Source organism: Haliotis asinina, chromosome 8, assembly GCF_037392515.1.
Source record: "Haliotis asinina isolate JCU_RB_2024 chromosome 8, JCU_Hal_asi_v2, whole genome shotgun sequence".
Classification (NCBI taxonomy): domain Eukaryota; kingdom Metazoa; phylum Mollusca; class Gastropoda; order Lepetellida; family Haliotidae; genus Haliotis; species Haliotis asinina.
This window is the reverse complement of record NC_090287.1, coordinates 62,060,716-62,080,608: the sequence shown is the minus strand read 5'-3', so window position 1 is coordinate 62,080,608 and position 19,893 is coordinate 62,060,716. Positions and strand designations below refer to the sequence as shown.

Sequence of the window (19,893 nt, the reverse complement as noted above, 5' to 3'; positions counted from 1 at the left end):
ACGAGCAGTGAGACATATCACGCTTGCATTTGACAACTGTGTAAGGATCTGTACAGAGACACTGCATCATGGCAAAGTGAAAAGGCTGTCATCCATAAAATATCTTGCCTTTGCTATTTTTTACCAGCATTTAAAATGTCAGCTCAAACGGATTGTAATGCTTATTTATTGTGCCACATGTCAATCATATGACTTGAATATGACATAACACGGCATTATTAATCAGTGTAGGAAACATAATAAGACCCGTCCGACCACCCGAGATGAGGTAGATATCAGACGGACGGTCTAAATTTACTGGTCTTCTAAATTTTAGATGTTCCATTCATCTGGGTAAATTCACCAGATCTGGTCTGGTTAAATCCTTTAGGGTTGGTAACGTTTTGCAATTACCTGCCCTGATGTCTGTTTGTTTGTTGTTTTTTGTTGTTTTTATTTGTTTGTCTGTTTGTTCGTTTTTGCTTATTTCACATAATGGCATCATGTGTGTTTCGTTGTTCAAAATAAAAAAGAACAAATCATTGTATTAACAGAAAAGATAAGAAATTGAACAACACAAGAAATAGCGATTAGTTGTCTTCAGGAGTATTTGATACAGCAATCATTGTTGTGTTTCGGCGGCTATTTCTAGTCTAATGATCTTTTGTTTACACAGAGACCAGTCTGAAAAACGTCTGTATGTTGGGTTTAATTCTGTACACTGGGTATGAAACTCTCAACAATTTTAGCCAGAGTACAGCGCTGGTTAGATGAAAACTTTCCCAGCCCTGACCAAAACTTACCTACCGATAAATATCTTTACATATACAAATGTCTAAATTTTACCTCCACCGTCGGGCAGGAAAATTTGAGAATCTGGCAGTCAGTGTTGAAAATAACCCGTCCCGGGCAGGCAGGCATTTCGAACGCTGCTGTTTAGCGTGTCAACCTACAAAAACTACCACCGCCACCCATTCTGTTCATTTTGATATTTTAGGTGGGGACTGGTGGAAGTAAAGGATTTTCCCTCACAAGCTTTATATTCCAGCAATACAATGGGTGGTGATGTGGGTGTGGGTAGGGGAGTGCAGAGGGGGGCGCACCACAAGTGCCGAGAAAGTTATTCATTCATTAACCTGTTCTGAACAGTCTTCATGCTTTCTCGAACACCGCGCTGTGCCCTTCCCTGCACACACCCCTCGTAACAAATACTGAACTGTGTCAATATTTTAATGATAGTTTGTTAAACAACCTTTTTTTATTATTTGGACCAAAATTCTGCAAAACCTCAGAGTTGGTATGTTGTTTTGATTATGATCAGCGTTTCATTGAGATGTCTGGCTTTGTGTGCTGGTGGTGTCTGTGTCCCCGAATGGGACTCAGTAAATGTGCTAGAAACTTAGACTAACAGCTAGTCTCTGAATTGAACATATTGTACTGAAAAAAAACGTTCATAGAGAAAAAAAATAATATAATTAAATGGAGCGTTGAGACTTTCTTCACTTCCTGAAGCTAAGGAAATCTAGACTTGCCATATCTTCTAGACTTACGTGGCTTTCTTGGACATATATACTTCAGGGTCTGTACGACAATCTACTAGAATCTGTACTTAACTGAGAAAGTGTAATCATATATATAACAAATGTTACATGTGTCTACTATCTGAACGGCAGTGCCTATCTAATGAGGTATTGGGTAGTTTTGAGAAAGAAATTCAGGTAGGAAATCCTGGACAGTTTCCGAAAGAAATACAATTGAGAAATCATGGAACGGTTTGGAAAGACAAAATGGAAAGCTTTCATACGACAGGTTGTATACGTATGCCCAAGAACGGCACAATTCATTTTTATAACGGTCAACGTAGATTGTTGACAAATATAAGTAGATACCTATAGGTTGATATAGTCGTGGTGTGTCTATCGGGGCTTTGCTTTCGAAGAGAATGTATGTGGAAATCTTGTAACGAATGTAGATTGTGTGATAATGTTGTATAATACATCAGCCTACGTTTAATTATGTGCGGCCAATAGGTAGAGATAAAAATGTATACGAATATCAGAATAATGGATCAAAATGACATTGTAGTTTAAATCTGAGTCGTAGTATGCATGCATGTTTGTGTTAATCAGATACAGGATGGATGAGAAAGAAATGGGTTATTTATTTATTTATTTATTTATTTATTTATTTATTTATTTATTTATTTATTTATTTATTTATTTATTTATTTATTTATTTATTTATTTATTTATTTATTTATTTATTTATTTATTCAATCTCCTTTATGTTGATGATAAATATCAATATTTATGGTGCTGGGCCTAGATTTTCTAAGCTCTCTTAGAGCTAAGATAGACGCAAGTGTCATACGTTAACATTAATTTACGACTATCTTAGAGAGCTTCGAAAATCTAGGCCCTGTTTCCCCAAATCATTTTTGTGCCTTTTCGATCTTGTCAAAGTTGGGGAAAATCATTCTCATACAGAAATATATTTCCGACGACAAGAAGGCGTTGCAGACGATCGTTCTTCTTCTGTGCCCATTCGGTTATGATTTCGTCCCCTCGTGCGTTGTGAAACGGTGTCCGGGAACGTACAAAAATCGCGCAAACATGAAACTGTTATTATGAAAGCATTATCTGCCCTTGGTAACATAGGAAATGTGACTTCGGAAACTAATGAAATTAGAGGAAATATTATAGTTTTAAATTTAAATTTGATTTAGGCATTAGATTATTGTCTGACAATTTTTTGACAAATTGGCCTGCTACTAGAAACTAGATTTACAAATGATACTTTTCATTTAGGATTTCGGATTTCATGAGTACACTCATGACATTTGATATTAGTTATTACAGGTAAATATGATATAATGTAAACTCGATGAGATTTTGTATTATAAGATGCTTTTAATACCCTATTATTAATGCTAAACCATATGAAGAGATTTTTACGAGATTCGTTACTGAATTGTAATATTTACTTGAAGATAATATGTGAGCAGAGACCGTATGGTCTCTCATGTGAGCTAAAGTGGTAGGCACAAATTTGACCACACTGGGCAACATAGCCATGAACACAATAGTGGGCACAGTTTCATGGTTGTTGAGCGCTATTAATTTGGATGGTTTATTTTCGATTAATTCCCAAAATTAATAGGTTATTGTGAAGCAGTTAATTAAAGACTGGACACTAAGTTATTAGGAACGCTACATTGCGTAACTGTATTCCTCTTTCCCACTTATTTGTATCATCTATGGTGTTTGAATAATGATAATAATATCCATTGCAATATATTAGTTAAGAAGTTATGAGAAACCTGTTACTGGTTCTCACTTGTCGCTCTTATTTCGAGTACCTATTTTCGATGCACCCATTTCAGCCGCAGTTTCGTACACAACTGAAATACTGCAGAAAATGGTGCTTTGTGACGAAGTAACTGTTTAATGTAATTAATGGGCAATTTGTTGTATATAACACATATAGTGATAATACTATTAGTTCATATAACATCGGTGTAGCAGCAGACGATCGATTCAAAGTAGCCGCAATCGCGATTGCCAAACAAGCGACTGTTGTCTGACCGAATGGGAAACAGATGGAGGACAAATGAAAACTCTCTGATCAAAATAAACAGGGATGGCGCAGATCACAGGTGGACATACAGTTGTACACGAATTTAACGCAAGAACAGTCCAAGAGGTAACAAGCGTATTCTTATTTAATTGTAATATTGAGCGGTTTTAATAAGTAGTGCGGTTTGGTTGTAGGCACCAGTTGACAGTTGGAAGTGACCCAGTTTGTGACATTACTCTGTGATTACTAATCAACATGAGGACCTTAAACATACGATCCCAACGAAAGATGCATTAGCAAACTATGGGATTGTAGTAGATATTGAAAAGGCAGTTTCATACCCGATCATTGTACATTCATGAATTGTTTGTCATGTCATCTGCAAACCAGATAATTACTCTGTAGAATTAAACTTGACTCTTAATTGTCACAGTCACTATATAGATGCCAAGCTCTTCCCGAAATCCCTCTATGTGATAATAGGTCTAAATAATGTACATAGCACTTGAAATATGGTGTAAAATTCAGAGACCCAGTGACAGTGAAGTTTTACTCTCTTTACGCACATATCTCAATATACACTATATATATTTCTGAAACATTATTTTGAAATTGTATGCATCACTACATCATGTGATCATGAGCAACACAATTCTGAGATTCTATTGTTCACTGCATAATGGGAGAGAAAAAAGACTCCATGATTATGATGATACATATGTGCATATTGATTGCTAACATGGCTATTCATCATGCTATGTACGCCATCTATTCACTGCATGGATGTCACATGTAATGTTCTTTGTGGTATGGGTTTACTGTAACCGGAGACCAGATAATACAATTTATTATATAGTCTCTGCTGTAACATTTACCCAGTGTCATGATTTTGATTGTGTGTGTGATATCCTTATTTTCATGGACAATATCACATGTGAAAAAATGTGTTCTGGTCTAGCAAATGTGGAGTCAAGAGATAGTAGACATGACTGCAGACTTAACATTCTCAAAAGTTATTTTTGTGCAAACTACAAAGATGATATTGAAACAGCGTACAATGTATAATACTATAAAAGATTGTGTATGGAAGTGACTCCCATCTTCATAAACACAACTGTTCTGTGCTGGAGATCAGATCAGCATGAAAACATAAATCATTAACTATTTCCCCACATTCTTGAAGAAAATCATGTGTTAAGATATTTTTTCTATTAGTGGTGTCAAAACACATGTCAATTATATTGCCGTGAACTTGGAAAATAAACAATTTTGAATGAACAACCAGAAGTTTCAAATCATAATGACAGATCCGACTGAAACAGATCAATCAACAACAATAATTAAAATCTTCAAACAAAGTATGATGTGTAAATTTTTGCAGAAAACTTGATTGAATTTGATTGAATACAAACTAATAAGGAGAATGTTTTTGAAGTTCTGGTGACAACAAAGAATTATGAACTGAGCGCTTTAGTGCCGAGAGTTGTGTCATTTCTTGTGTTGTGCAGTATAATGGCCTCGAAGCCACCGCGTTTCGTAGTTTAGTTACCTGTTGCATGCACAAGAAAGAAATAATCAACCATCATACAAAGCACCATATTATATTCAAAGCTTGTTATCACTGTTGGCAGTTCACTTTAGTTCATATAAATATACAGGTTAGCTGTGCATAATATCTGGATTTTCCATGACTCAGTATGCTCAAATGTAGATAATGGACTCAGAAAACCCCAAATACCTCTGATCATTGGCAAATAAATTGTATGGCAGTATATTTCAATTCAGGTACCAATACGTATTGTGATACTTCGGAAGCTAAAATGTTTAGCAGAGAGTGACACTGATTATGTATGATCCTAATTTTTTCATACTAACACTCTGGAAATTCTTAAAATAGTTCTTGAAACAGCGTTGTTGAAATTATGTTGGATAGTTAGGAATTCTGTTTTCTTATTTATACAATTTACACTGTGTAAAGTATGTTGTTTAGTAAATGAATTACTAAAGCAGTCATCATGATCATGAAAGTCTGTGTAGATTTCAACTTAAACCATACTGATAGTCATGGAACTTGTATATTCACCTAATTTACAGGTTGTCAGAAAATGTATTGTAATATATATTGATTGCAGAGCATTTTTGAGCTTATACCAGTAATATTGTGCAGTCCTAGTTTTTAAAATCTACGTTATGACAATTAACCTTTCATCTCATTCTTAAATTGAATTATTTTAGCTTTTGAAAACAGGTCCTCTTTTCTAGCATAGTCTTCACAGGCTGTTTTCAATGCAGCAAAGGAGCAATATTTATGTAATCAGTATATTAAGAAATTAAAACATTCCTAAATAACATAAAATTTGAATAAACAAACAAATCATGTGTTTTTATATTAGATAATCCGTTGAATCTGAGTTCTAGAACTGAAAGTACAAGTTGACCTGGTTGAGGGTTGTTTCTTAACGGTATATATACACACCTCAGCACAGACAGATTTACTCATAATCAATAGCAAGTTACAGTGATTGATCATATTAGAATGTACAAATCCAGTCCATGTTGATGTTCAGGCAGTCTGTGCCAAATGGCCCCTAAAGCTGCCTAGAAAAATCAATCAACAACAATTCAAAGTAGATTTTATGCTTATGTGTCATTTTATTATTTGTAGTTAAGATTCCTCAAATATTATGTGAGCATCATATTGGTACATAATCATGTAATTGTTTGATGTACTTCTATTAGCTTCAGTGAAAAATGGGGTAGCCTAATGCTTAAAGCATGTGCTTGTCACACCAAAGACATAGGTTCAATACACCATATGGGTACAGTTTGTGAAGCCCTTATCGGGTGTTCCCCGATGATATTGCTGGAATATTGCTAAAAGCAGTGTAAAACCACTCACTCACTCACTCACTCACTCACTCACTCACTCACTCACTCACTCACTCACTCACTCACTCACTCACTCACTCACTCACTCACTCACTCACTCACTCAGACTTCACGTTTTATAACAGGGTATGCAAAAAAATGATGGGGTCAGCTTCATGTTGTTGAGCCCAAATTCTGCAGTGTCTTAATTGTCAGGTGCCACACTTCACCACTCAGAGTTGAGTCACAGGGACACAAGTGAATGATTGTATGTTCTTATGTTACTAAATCTTAACATCTGTGACTCAGTGTATACATGCAATAAAACACAAATTCCATCCACACGCGCTTGTGTGACACAAAATTATGCTGTTCACAGCATGGTGATTTAATGACCTGCTATTTGATAAGCATATCGGGCCTTAGGACAGAGGACAATAACAGGTTGTTTATTTATTCAGAATACACAAGTGTTAGGATGGATTTGGATGGTCAGGTAGCCCCAGCTTGCCTATCTGACCAGTTGGGTGTTTGGAGTTCAGTTTAAGCCATAGTGTGGCTACTTCATAATGATGTCACAATGTTCACAGTTAGATCCCTCAAAGGTTGGTTTGATGAAGCAAAGGTAAACTGTAGTGCAAATGGGTTACGCAGCATAGAGAAAATGACCGGTCTTCTTACATGGGAGTGAAGCGGGCAATGGTTGGCAACGTACATTCCTCACTGCAGTTTCGAAAAATATTTTTCATGTCAGAATAAAATATCGCCACCGTCAAAGGTATTCACCCATTTCTTCACTGGGTTGTGCTCTCACATCTCCAACCTCATGTTGAATAATTACTGACGTGAATTTTTTTTATTCAATATTTTAAGCGCAACTCATGGTATATCAGACAGTTCTTCGCCTCCATTCCCCCTCCCAGCTTCCGGTTCATCAGAGTGAAGGAACAGGAGTGTATTATTCCATATGAAATGCTTACAGTTACCTCCCCTGTGTCGTTCGTCTGTACACCAGAAGTGTTTATACATAGAATACATGTTACGAACATTCTAACAATACAGATAAGGTATAAATTCCAACCGGTTCATGATAAAGTTAGGCAATATAGTATTTCTTTTTAATTTCTGCTTATTTTTGTACCGCCACTCCGTTCATGCGGAAGCTGGCAGGGGTAATGGAGGCAGAAAACGATCTGAATACCAGGAGTGGGGCTTAAAATGTTGAATAAAACATATTTCACGTGAGTAATTATTAAACATGAGGTAGGAAGTCTGAGAGCACAACCAAGTGAGGAAATGGGAGTGTACCTTTGATGGTGACGATATTGTATTTTGACATGAAAAATAATTTTCGATCTGAAGCGAGTAAAGTATGTTGCCAACCTTTGCTTGCTTTGCTTGCATATGAGAAGACTTGTGATATTCTCTATGCTGTGGATGAAGGCAACTAGGGTTAGTTTCAAAACACCTGTGAAAATTCTTGATTTATTTTGACAAACAAAGGATGTGAAAGCTGTTAGATTTTCAGTATAGATCTATAAACAGAGCAATTTATGCTAGAAAAGAGTTGATGCAAGTGAAGATAATTGAAATATTTGCTCTTCTTGTCAATCTGAATTAGAAAGCCTCCAAGTTATTCATAAAATGTAATCTTGTACAGGAATTTTGCAGGAAGGTTGAAAACTTTATTTATCCTACACATTGTGATATCCCCAATCCTGAGCAAGACATTTTCTTTTGCAACAGTTCATTTAGTCTACTGGCAACACACTGCTAGCCATAAAGTGTATTCATGCTTCAAGTATAAAGCACAATGAACTATGCAGGGATGTGTACGTAGTAGAAAGAATGTTTGCTCATAAGAACAATGTCTGCATAAATTTCATTTCAAATGGAAACCTTTGAACAATGTATTATAGATGTAACCATTCACATGACGTGTCCAGCACTTCACAAGCATTTCATTTTGTTTGCACTACATCGATAAATATGATCGACTGTACACCTGCTGAACTGAAATGAATCAAAAGAATTTGTGAAGAAAAAAAGACAAACATGTTAGAGCACAGGTGTTGTGTGTAACATGAGAGAATGTGTTTTATTTCTATATCAAAACTATCCTGTTGAACTAGGCTTAGATTTTCGAAGCTCTCTTAGTGTTATGATAGATGTAAGGGGCATTTTTGAACATTATCCATCCTGTTGCTAAGAGATCTTCGAAAATCTAGCCCTTGCTCATGCTGTTAGTATTTATTACTCATGTTGGTAATAATCAGTTTTGGGTAAGGGAACCTTTGGATTGACGTGAATGTGCCTATATCTCTCTTGCACAAACTTCTGTTCTGATTTTTTTTCTGTAATAGTGGACAATGTGCAGCATAACTGGAGTGAATGTACAGAACAATCTACCATTTAGTTCAGTGTCATTCAATTTTCAATTAATTCAATTAAGTCCTCAATGCTGTGGTGTCATAAAATGCAAAAACTTAGGATATGACATAATGCCGTTTAACAAACACATAAGTCTGATCAACATGGCTGAGTGGGTTAAATGGCAGAGTTTGTGTGCAGGCAGCTAGATACCTGCTCTCAGGTTGTAGGTTTGAAACTTGGATGGGATTCAACTTCACAAAATCAATTCTAGAATCTGTATTTTACTGAAAAAGTGGTATCTGAGATGTAACATGGTACATAATCAATGAAGATGCATGTTTTATGGGTGGCTTAGAACAAGGTGTTGTAGGATTGTTAAATCTGCAATCTAACGTCAGGGAGTTACTGAGTACATAGTTAGTGGTCAAAGTTATGTATAGAAGTTTTTAGAAATTAGTCGCAGAGAGTTACAGATCCTTAGGTTCAAATAACCCATCATGTCTTGAGATACCCCATACACATGTACACTCATGCACACATGCATGCATATACATGTGCACTTTCAACATTGTATAAATCTATTAATATGTTATTCTACCTTTACTGTCCTACTCTTTACACATATTTTATGAGACGGGTTAATGATATTTTATAATAAATATGAACAGAAGCACTTCAAACAAATCTGAATTTCAAATCCTGTGTATATTGGTATTCTGTGCACAACACATGCAACTGAAGTGGTCTTTGTAGTTTGTATATATTTAGGGAACTCTAGAGACTGTAACAAAGGTTGATAAATTTATGTTAGTTGGTCAGTCTGGAGTTTGCTGTCACCAAAGTTCACTGATACCAAATTTGGAAATACCCTAATTCATAAATAAATAGTTTACATGCTCTTCGATGTCCTGTTGGATGATGACTGTTTTCAGTTTCTACATGTGTGGGATGTAGGTATTTATGTCAAGCAATCCCTTGCAAGTAATAGCTGAATTTCTTGACATTGATAAGTAATCCATATTAATTTCAACATGTTTAACTGGAAAACGTTAACTAAGCGTGCCAGTATGAACACCACCAAGCTCACTTCATTTTTTCCCAATGCATGTTGGTATGTTACATGATTACACTGTCAATTAGGCTAGAGATGCACAACCATTTTTGAAAACAAAGACAAACTTTATGGATGATCAACTTCTTTGTTTGGATGATGCATCACGCTGCATGATCTGAATAAAGACGTTATTCGTCCATAAAGTTCACCAACTTCTAAACATGTCACACAAAGAAACTATTTGTTGAAGGTGCTGTCTTCATCAGCTGATTAATGTCAGTAAATATTTAATCCTTAAATAAATGTTGAGGTGTGGCTTTCTAGTTGCCATCATGCCTTCTACATTCTAAATCAACAAAGTGCAAGGGTTTGCAACCTCTTCCTCAACAAGGGTCTATTGTGATCAAGGACATAATATGGTTTGGTTTATGGCTTAATGCCGCACTCAGCAATATTCCAGCAATATGGCAGCAGTCTGCGATAAAAATTGAGTATGGACTAGACAATCCTGTAATCAAAAGCATGAGTATTGATCTATTCATTTGGGAGTGAGTGGGTTTACTTGTACACCACACTCAGCCAGTGTTCGCGAATATTGTTTCAGAGTATTAGGACACTGGGTCCTGTAAGTTTCAGATGTCTGTCTGACCCACTGAAAATTCACAGGACCCACAGAATAAAATTAAACACACATTTCAGACTTAAAATCTTGGCTTTGAAGTTATTAACATTATATAACAAGAAACATAAGTTTTATAAACAGCAAAGAAGTGTCACATGACACAATTACCAACTACAGACAAAGTCATTGTGAAATATTCAGTCAGACTCTGGGTCCGGCGGGTTGGTGACGTCTATCTGACCGCAGGCGAATCTGCTGTATTTGTCATAGGGTCAGACATTACTCATGAACACTGCTCAGCAATATTCCAGCTGTATGGCAGCAGTCTGCAAATAATCAAGTCTGGACCAGACAGTCCAGTGATCAACAGCATGAGCACCAATCTGCACAATTGGGAACTGATGCGTTTATCAGCCAAGTCGGCGAGCCTGCAATCCCATTAGTCGCCTCTTACGACAAGCATAGTCGCCTCTTGTGGCTAGCATGGGTGGCTGAAGGCCTGTTCTACCCCAGATCTTCATGGGTCTATTCAGTTGGGATGCAGTTACACGATGAATGGCATGATAAATTCCATCATAACTACTAGTTTCGGTTATTATGAGTAAAGTTTGTTCTAACTCTCTGTTGTTTTTTTTTGCAGAAATTTATCTGGTGTTTTTCTTTTTTTCACTTTACCTGTTTATAAGTGCTATGGGAGCACAGTTGTCCCTATTGTCTGAGGTGCCATAGTAAACTATGCAGAGTTGCCTCCCTTGGGCACACCAGAATCCAGGTCCTTTGTAGGTTTTACTGAATCATTCACTCATTCACTCTCCTTTTTAAATGTGTGCATACTGTAATCTGTTTTTCTTATCTTCAGACATGGTGGCGATGTTGTGAGAAAGGGGTGCTCCTGGAGGGACTGAAGCAACACTTTCGTGTGTATGTGCCGCTTGTGTACTCCACCAGCCATGACTCCAGCAAGGAAGAGCAAATGGCCAACAAGTACCTGTTCAGACCTATGGAGGAGTTCCTTTGTGGTACAGCAGACTCAGAAAGTGTCTTACAACAACTCAAGGACAAAAACCAACCCTCTCAGATATGTGGCCATGTCTTTAAATCTGGAGAACCAACATACTCATGCAGGTACGTTTCCGTCTCACCCATGTAACTATCATCCTCGATATCTCCAGGGTATACGTTCCGATAAGTCTCCACTATACCCTGGACGCATCTACGGCTCTGCCCGATAAATTTATTACCTCCCTTTGCTGGCTCCGCCTTCTCACAGTAGCCAATCAGCTAGGCCGCCGTTATAACTGATCTTGCCAGTGTCAACAAAGGTAGCGGTCGCAACTGCAAAGGTTTGCTCGCAGTGCGTCCCAGATTCTAGGGAAATCATACAAACAAATTGACAGGTCCGAAACTTTAAAATAACATATGCAAGAATGCCTTCTACCTCTTCCAGAGAACCTCTGCATGGTTTCTGTTGCCAAGTATAATCGGTTAGATAATTCAAAAAACGAAAGTGAGTTGTGATTGGTTCGCTCAACTTCCCAGCGTAGACACCTGACTGGATCAAAAGACAGTCAAGGGAGGTAATAAATTTATCGGGCAGAGCCGTAGATGCGTCCAGGGTATAGTGGAGACTTATCGGAACGTATGCCCTGGAGATATCGAGGATGTGTAACTATGTGAGGTGATAGATCCAGCACAGGAACCTTTATCTGTACACATACATCCTCAAACTGTAGTTGAGTACACCTATGGAAGTTAGAATAACCCCCTTTTCAAAATATCCCAAATCAATTTGTTTTTAGGCTTGTATTTTCTGGAGTTTTAACTTTTTTCCAGTTTTCATACCTTTATGAAGTAAATTGAATAAAATATTGTTTTTCTTCCATCTAGTTACCTTTTCTCATCAACTAAAAACATGTGTCAAACAAAACCAGTAAGTTTTCAACAAACGATCTGATTCTTAAAAAGGTAACCATCAGTGGGTACCCAAAGACTTGCAGATCTAACATGTCATGTGACTTAATGGAGTTTTTGAATTATTGATGGCCATGAATCTGAACTTTTTTCTGCATGATATGAACAGTAAGATATAATTATGATACTTAATACCTAATACTAGGTCAGCCTGGTAGGTGATTATGGTCCATGGTAAAATCATCCCTTGTGACAGGAATATTTGTGAACAAGCAAAAGAGCATATATTTCCAAGTTATCAGCTTCTACTCACCACATGATTTCTTGCAGGGATTGTGCCAATGATCCCACGTGTGTGCTGTGTATTGACTGTTTCCAGAACAGCGTCCACAGGCAGCACAGATACAGGGTAAGTCCATGTTCGAGTGTCAGTTCTTTGACTTGTTGCTGTCTTGGAAACCTGACTTTAAGACATCAGTCATACTGGCACACTAGGTGATGTTGGATCGGCACAGAGAATGCATTTATGAGAAGTAGGCGATGCTTTTCATTCAGCAAACCCATTTGACTTGTGAAAGGTAGAGCAAATGGAAGCTAGTGCATGTGCAGTGCATGATGATGAAATTGATCAAGCACGTAGCTGCCATGCCTTGTCTAAAACTCTCATATGGTCGGTGTAGCACTTGATCACAGACTACCAGGGGCCCCTTCGCTCACAATGACAAGCGCCAGTAGGTGGCACTCATACATGCTAATATGGGTCAATTGTCAGATTGGTGCCAGAAGAAGCACAGATTCCGTTTGTTCAATTCTATAAGTTGTGGCAGTGTCACTTGTGCTGTATATAGTTTTGTGTGTCCGGTGTTTGGGTTTTTTCTTTTACAAGGAAGCATAGCCTTGAACAAGTGTTCAATTTTTAGATGTGAGTATAACCCATGATAACACGCAATCCACTACCATCTTGTGTGATGTTGTAGATGCACACATCAGGGGGTAACGGCTACTGTGACTGCGGAGACGTCGAGGCATGGAAGATGGAGCCCTACTGTAGTATACACCGGTCATCTTTAGACCAGAACCATCAGCAGGTGATGCCTAATGTCATATGTGTTATTTACAACCGTATTATGCCTGAGATTGATGCACAACGTTTACCTGAATTTATCAACCTTTGATATTTTAAATGACTTGGGTAACTTTTTAAATATAATCTGTCATAGTCCTAGTAAATGACCAGAAATCATGCAGCATATTTTTTAAGGACTTTCTTTCACATATACTAAGCAGCAAAAGAAGTACACCTCTCCAGAAATAAAATCTCTTAAAAGTAAGCATTTACGTTTATGTCTTCAAGTTAAAAACTTGACAAAAGGGCAGTTTCATTTTTTTCGCTGTTCATTATATTTGCAAAATGGGATAGCTAGAAAAAACTGCCAGTTTAATTTCATACCAAAGTACATGAAAAAACCTGTGGTCAACATTTTGCCTATGTGTAGTTTATTGATATAAGAATAATCAAAATTGTGTGTCACAAAGTCATATAACAGCGATATCTGACCAGACCTTTCAACCATGATCACACTGTAATACACCCAAACACTTGCCAATTTATTAACACCTTCCCAGTAATAGTTTTTGGTCTATGTAGAATCCAATTGACCTGCTACCTGCTGAGCTGACTGACCGTGGCAGTGCCCTGTTCCTGGCCACGCTGACCTACTGTGTGGATATGTTGACCTGGGAGCAGACAGCCAGTCTACCGGATGGGCTGGAGGCAGAGGACACTGTGGACAGTAACCTCTATCACTGCATGCTGTTCAATGATGAGGTTCATACGTATGACCAGGTGAGATTGTACATCTTAAATCTGTCAACTCTGCGGATGTATGTTACTTTGTTAGTGATGCATTTATTTAAATGATGCTGGTATTCCAACTGTCCAAGGAATAGAGGTTTCTTGTGGCAGGGATAATGATTTTCTAGTTAAGTTCAAAATGTCTGGTCAGAGCTATGTAGGTTGATACAGTGAATAGACTTCAGTTGCAGTCGATGACACCAAGTAATCTATGGTTGTAACAAACCAAAGCAACCACTAACATATTTCAGTCTGTACATTTCACAAAATAAGCATGGGTTGGGCTGGACTAAATAAGTGGTTTGTTATAGCCGTCAGTTCGATGTCAACTTGTTCATTATTAATGTCATCTACTGTAATTGTTCAACAGAAATAATATTCAGGAAATGTGATTTTTTTAGGCCAGGAAGTTTCTGTACCAATTGTGGATTTATTAAAAATGTCCTCATTAGGCTAGTATTCTATGGGAAATTTTAATTTAACACTTCTGTTTGCTTTCTCAGGTGATCACAACCCTTCAGCGAGCCATTGACTGTACACCAAGACAGGCAATCGACTTTGCTACCATTGTAGACAGAGAGGTAAGGTCGTTCAGGTGCTCATAAGGCCAAAATTCTGGGTAGCTTGATTTCAGCAGTGTTTATATCAGAAAGTAGTGAAACAACATCCAAATAACTCAGTAGCTTGTTGGAGGCACACCTTTCAAGTGCGTTCTATATGGAAGTAATTTTAAGATGTTTGTGTCAGTGATTTATTTTTGTAGGGAAGAAGCAACGTACGGACTGGAAGCAAGGCAGAATGTGATAGAGCCAAAGAAATCATTGAGGTGAGACTGCAGCTTCTAAAGAAATTTTTCTGATTCGGTCTGATAATGTTTATAATTTAGTCACCACAATACTCATGGTCGTGGGGTTTAAGAAAGACTTGTAAACACTGGGTTTTCTTCCACCATCAACATGCCCTAATACAACTGACTTACTGTTTAGGAAGGTGATAATCCCTGAGTGGATTGTGGGAGAGGAAAAGTACCATAGTCATCTAAATGATTGTCACAGTCTGTTTGGCTAGAAAGTGTCCCTATGAATTGATGAATATATCAGTTTGGAAAGGTAGTGAATAAGTATTACGAGGCAAGATGTTTGTGTTTATAAATGACCTTTCTAAACTGATATGTTCAGCAATTCATGGGGACACTCTGTAGTCAAACAGACTGTGGTCAGGATTAACGACTCTCTGTTTGTCCCTTTGGTGTTAAACCTGTGTCTGTTGTCAGCGGAACACCTCACGTCACGGGAGCAAGCCCTTGAAGGTGCTGGTGATGCAGAACTCTGTGGTGGCCCACCAGAACTTTGCCATGAAGATGATACACTGGCTTCAGAACATCATCTCCAAGTCTGGTGAGACTTCTTATATATTCACTCGAAAATATCACAGTCGGTCAGTTAGTGATGATCCAATTAACTGAAATAATTGAAGATTGGTTGTAGTGACTGAACAACAAAGCATTCAATCATGTTTTCTCATAACTAAACACAAACCCTTTTGGAGCACTGAATTTACAATATTTTTCACAAGGTTGGTTGTATCTTTTACATTTCCTAAGCAGTACAAGCTCGTCATGACTGAATTTATCGTGAAAGACTTCAGTAAATTTATGTTCCTAATGTACCATTCATCCTGTAAAGATGTTAAATTTGCAAATCCATATTTTTAACTTACCTTACCTTAGGGCTTATGCATATTACCTCAAGCATCGCTTAATAGAGATCAGACAGTCATTGATACGCCATTCTACCGAATGGCTACCTCATGTATCGACGACTGTAGATGATTGGAAGTTTTATGATCTCCCTATCTGCGCAAGCACGAACAATCCAAAACTTCACTTTTACTTCTAGCGTCTTACCTTTCAGACATGTTTTTTTTATTACGCTATTTTGCTACTTGCTTTGCATTAAAGTTGTATTTTGTTCTGGTAGGTATGGTTTTTCTACCTTTTCCCTTGTTTGTGGTGAAGATTACAGTAATTTATCATCACTTAGTGACTTACCTGGCTACCTCGTGTTCTTCGACTTCGGGGGATATGTCCTAGTTTCCATGTTGCTTGTCCTTTTTCCCTTGCACATGTTGGTAAATCTTGTACGCTAGTACGTCTTCTTTACCAGTGTTCTGAGTGCATAATTTTGCTATAGATATCGATTTGTTGCTTGTTTTTCATGCTCTGCATTTCAGTGGGGCAGCCATTTTGGTTGTTTACTCTCTGCTGTCTCGTCAGAACAGCAACGCAGACACCTGTTCCGACGCCACCGTCGTCACCTCCATCCACTGCTCCATTGCCAGTGCCTCCACCTACGCCGGCTTCTATGGGGTCTTACAGAATTTCCAAGCGTACACCTACTGCTACGCTCTCTAGGGAAGAGATGTTACAACAACTTATGGAAGCATGCTAGGCGCTTAGAAGCAGAACACTCATGGCATGGTAGACGGTCTACGGTCTCCACTACTCCCAAATCTCGCCGACGCTCCAGGAGTCCATGTTGCTGTTTTCGACGTTGCTTACGATCCAGATCGTTTTCTCCCCGTTGATCGTTGGAGAAGGATAGGCGTGCCAGATTGCCGACTTACTACAAACGCGTACGTTGTTCCCATTACCGGTCACCGCCATCTCACCATTTGCTGCGGCGTCTCAGATCGTGGTCCCCTGCCGCTGGCCATCGACGTCTCATAGAGTCTCATGGGACAACATGGAGGTAAGGTTCTTCTCACCTGATTACAATGCACTTGAGGACTCGGATGATGTAGGCACCTACCTACCTCCGTCTGCGGTGTATGATTGGACTGCCGACAAGCTTCCGGATTGTCTCTTCCCATGTGCCGGCACTGATGATCAGAAGGCTGTTCGTTTTTCGCCAGAGTTACTGAATCCTCCTCATCCGATGGTGGTGGATGCGATTGCTTCTGTCAATGCAGACTTTGCCAAGCTCTCTCTCTCTTCCACAATTAAAGCATTGAAGTGTAAGGAGGGTGACTATAAGATTCACAGTCTGAATTTTGCTGATAACAGAGCTGCTCATGATGAATCCCTTAAATGCCTGACTAGTTCACCACAGAATTCATGTGGGGTCCAGGACTCCAAAATGTTGGCCATCGACTCAGAGTTAAAGCGCATGCTTGAACCCATCTCAGCCTTAGCCTCAGCTATGTCTGCGGCTACCTGTGACCTCGCTGAAGACAACGCCTCTAGGGTGGATCATCTGTCGACTTTGTACTTTTACATGACCTGTTGGCACATCTGAGAGCGGCGTTAGCTATGACTAGTGCAGTTAGGCGTTCAGGCTTCCACGACCCCTGTACTTGGCAGGAAGAATATAAGCACAAGTTGTTTAGAGCTCCTTTTGCATCACGTTTTCTCTTCGACAACTTGATCCCCTTAGGTTTACAGCATGCTGAGTTGAGTAACACGGAAGTGTCGCTCTCAATGTTTGAGGCTCTGGACTCTGTGTTTTGTGGCCGTTTAGTCACCAGAGGACGAGAGAAGTGTGACTACATCCCGAGACGTGAATCAGTTCATTCAGCGTTCGGCAGAGGACACGGCCATGGTAGGGCTGACACCAAGGGACAATGCCGTGCACCTGAGCACACCTGGGAGCCTCCTGCCATGCCTAGTACGGGCAGAGGCAAGCGCCCTTACTCAGCCCATTGAAGATTTGGTCTTGTATGACTGGGACCTCCCGCCCCCAGTCGTCCCAATTCGACCCACTCCTGTAGGCGGGAGACTAGGGGAGAAACTAGACTTTTCTAGGGGATCCTTTCGTTACCAACACACTTCGGACCAGTTACAAATTCCCCATTACCGTGTCGCCGCATCTGACAACGACGCCCTAGTCACGCGAATACTCTCCAGCCCAAAGAGTGCTCTTAGCCGACAGCATTCAGACCCTATTAGACAAGAATGCTCAGAGACAGTGCTAGATCCCCAGGAGTCCCCAGGGTTCTACTCACTCATTTTCTTTGTGCCCAAGAAAAATTCTGGGAAAATGAGAATGATCCACAACATGGCGATTTTCAACAGACTGTACCTTCAGGACCTAACGCACTTCCGCATGCTCTTCTTGGGACAACTTCATGCCAAGCTCTGCCCCAGGTCTTGGCTAGCCAGTTTAGACCTGCAGGACGTGTATCTACATGTTCCAATTTACTGGCCGCACAGGAAGTTCCTGTGCTTTGTGTTCAACAACTGCCATTACTAATGGAAGGTACTCTCGTTTGGCATTTCTACGGCCACGTGGCTATTCACCCACATCACTACGCCCACCACCTGGTTTCTTCATCTCCGGAATGTGGATTTCGACCCATATATTGACAACGGCATTGATTCGGAATCAAGGCACAAGAAGATCCCAACAACTGTTGGACCAGATGTTTCAGCTGGCCAACATTCAAGTTCACCACATCCCAGGCTGCAAGAATGTACTTGCAGACGCCCTCTCCAGACTAGGCATACCATTGCCGACAGAGTGGATGCTGCACCGGGAAGCTTTTCATCTACTGTGTCAACAACATGACCAGCCACTCATCAACCTGTAAGTGGCATGTTTCAACGGTCAGTTTCCCTTGTATGTGTCTCCTGTACCGGATCCACAGGCCTGGGCAATTGATGCCATGTCCCTGTCGTTTGAGGGGCTGGTCGCTTATGCGTTCCCTCCACCAGTTCTTCTACCTGCGGTCATGGCCAAGATCAAGCAGACCCGGCAGATTCATCTGCTTTTGGTCGCGCCCTGGTGGCTGCGCAGACTTTGGTTCACGAGTTGCGCTGCCTTGCTGACGGAAACCCGTTACCACTACCAGATTGGCCGCATCTACATTCATCTTCCACATCCTGATGCAGCAAGGTTTCATCTACAAGTTTGGATGATGTGCAGAAAGCCTTGAGAGCAAAGGGTTACTCTACTCGGGTGGCAAAGGTTATTGCTTTTGCGCACCGGGTATCTACTAGATCTTTTTATGATAACAAGTGGACATCTTTTGAGAAGTTTTGTACACTCAGAAACCAGAATCCTTTGACAGTTTCTCCCCTGTTTCTTGCAGAATTTTCCCTCTGCCTGAGAAGGTCCAAACATCCTCGAGGCAGTACCATTGTGACATACTTATCGGCCCTTAACTCCTTGCCATGTTGAAGACATTTAAGCTGAAGGATCAAAAGGTGAAGTTTCGTCGTCCTGCATGGGATTTAAATGTTGTTTTAGACCATCTCCATGGCCCCTTATGAACCTTTGGAGAAGACTTCATTCGAGAATCATTTGAAGAGGATGGTTTTCCTTTTGGCATTGGCCACTGCGGCAAGGGTCAGTGAGATTCATGCTCTGGATGTAACCTGTGTGAAGTTTGAACAAGCTCCTCATGGCCTGGTTTATTTAGGTCTGTTAAGGGATTTCATCGCCAAAAACCAGCTCCCTTGACAACCAGACAGATTATTCTCTATCCCTCCGCTGTCATCCATTCGAGGCCCTCAGGACTGCGACGAGCTTCTTCTTTGTCCAGTGCAGGCAATGAAATTGTACATCTCCAGGTCAGCATCAAGAAAATAGACCCATGAAAGACTTTTCATCCCGTTTTCTTCATCGATGAAAGGAGAGATGGCTAGAAATACTGTGG

At 39.6% G+C, this 19,893-nt stretch overlaps 1 protein-coding gene across 2 annotated transcripts in view; it reads left to right on the top strand.

Moving 5' to 3' along the window:
* The first annotated feature begins 3,355 nt into the window (after positions 1-3,355).
* The window catches only part of LOC137293639 (E3 ubiquitin-protein ligase UBR2-like), a 69,031-nt gene continuing 52,493 nt past the window's right edge, over positions 3,356-19,893 (top strand). The window contains exons 1-8 of one of the 2 annotated variants that reach the window (XM_067824308.1): positions 3,356-3,681; positions 11,332-11,597; positions 12,714-12,792; positions 13,361-13,471; positions 14,032-14,229; positions 14,742-14,819; positions 15,002-15,064; positions 15,512-15,635. In XM_067824308.1, coding sequence (XP_067680409.1) covers positions 3,619-3,681; positions 11,332-11,597; positions 12,714-12,792; positions 13,361-13,471; positions 14,032-14,229; positions 14,742-14,819; positions 15,002-15,064; positions 15,512-15,635 — 982 coding nt within the window. In that variant the 5' untranslated portion in view covers positions 3,356-3,618. The remainder of the gene's footprint in view (positions 3,682-11,331; positions 11,598-12,713; positions 12,793-13,360; positions 13,472-14,031; positions 14,230-14,741; positions 14,820-15,001; positions 15,065-15,511; positions 15,636-19,893) is intronic. The other variant, XM_067824309.1, reaches the window with a different exon arrangement.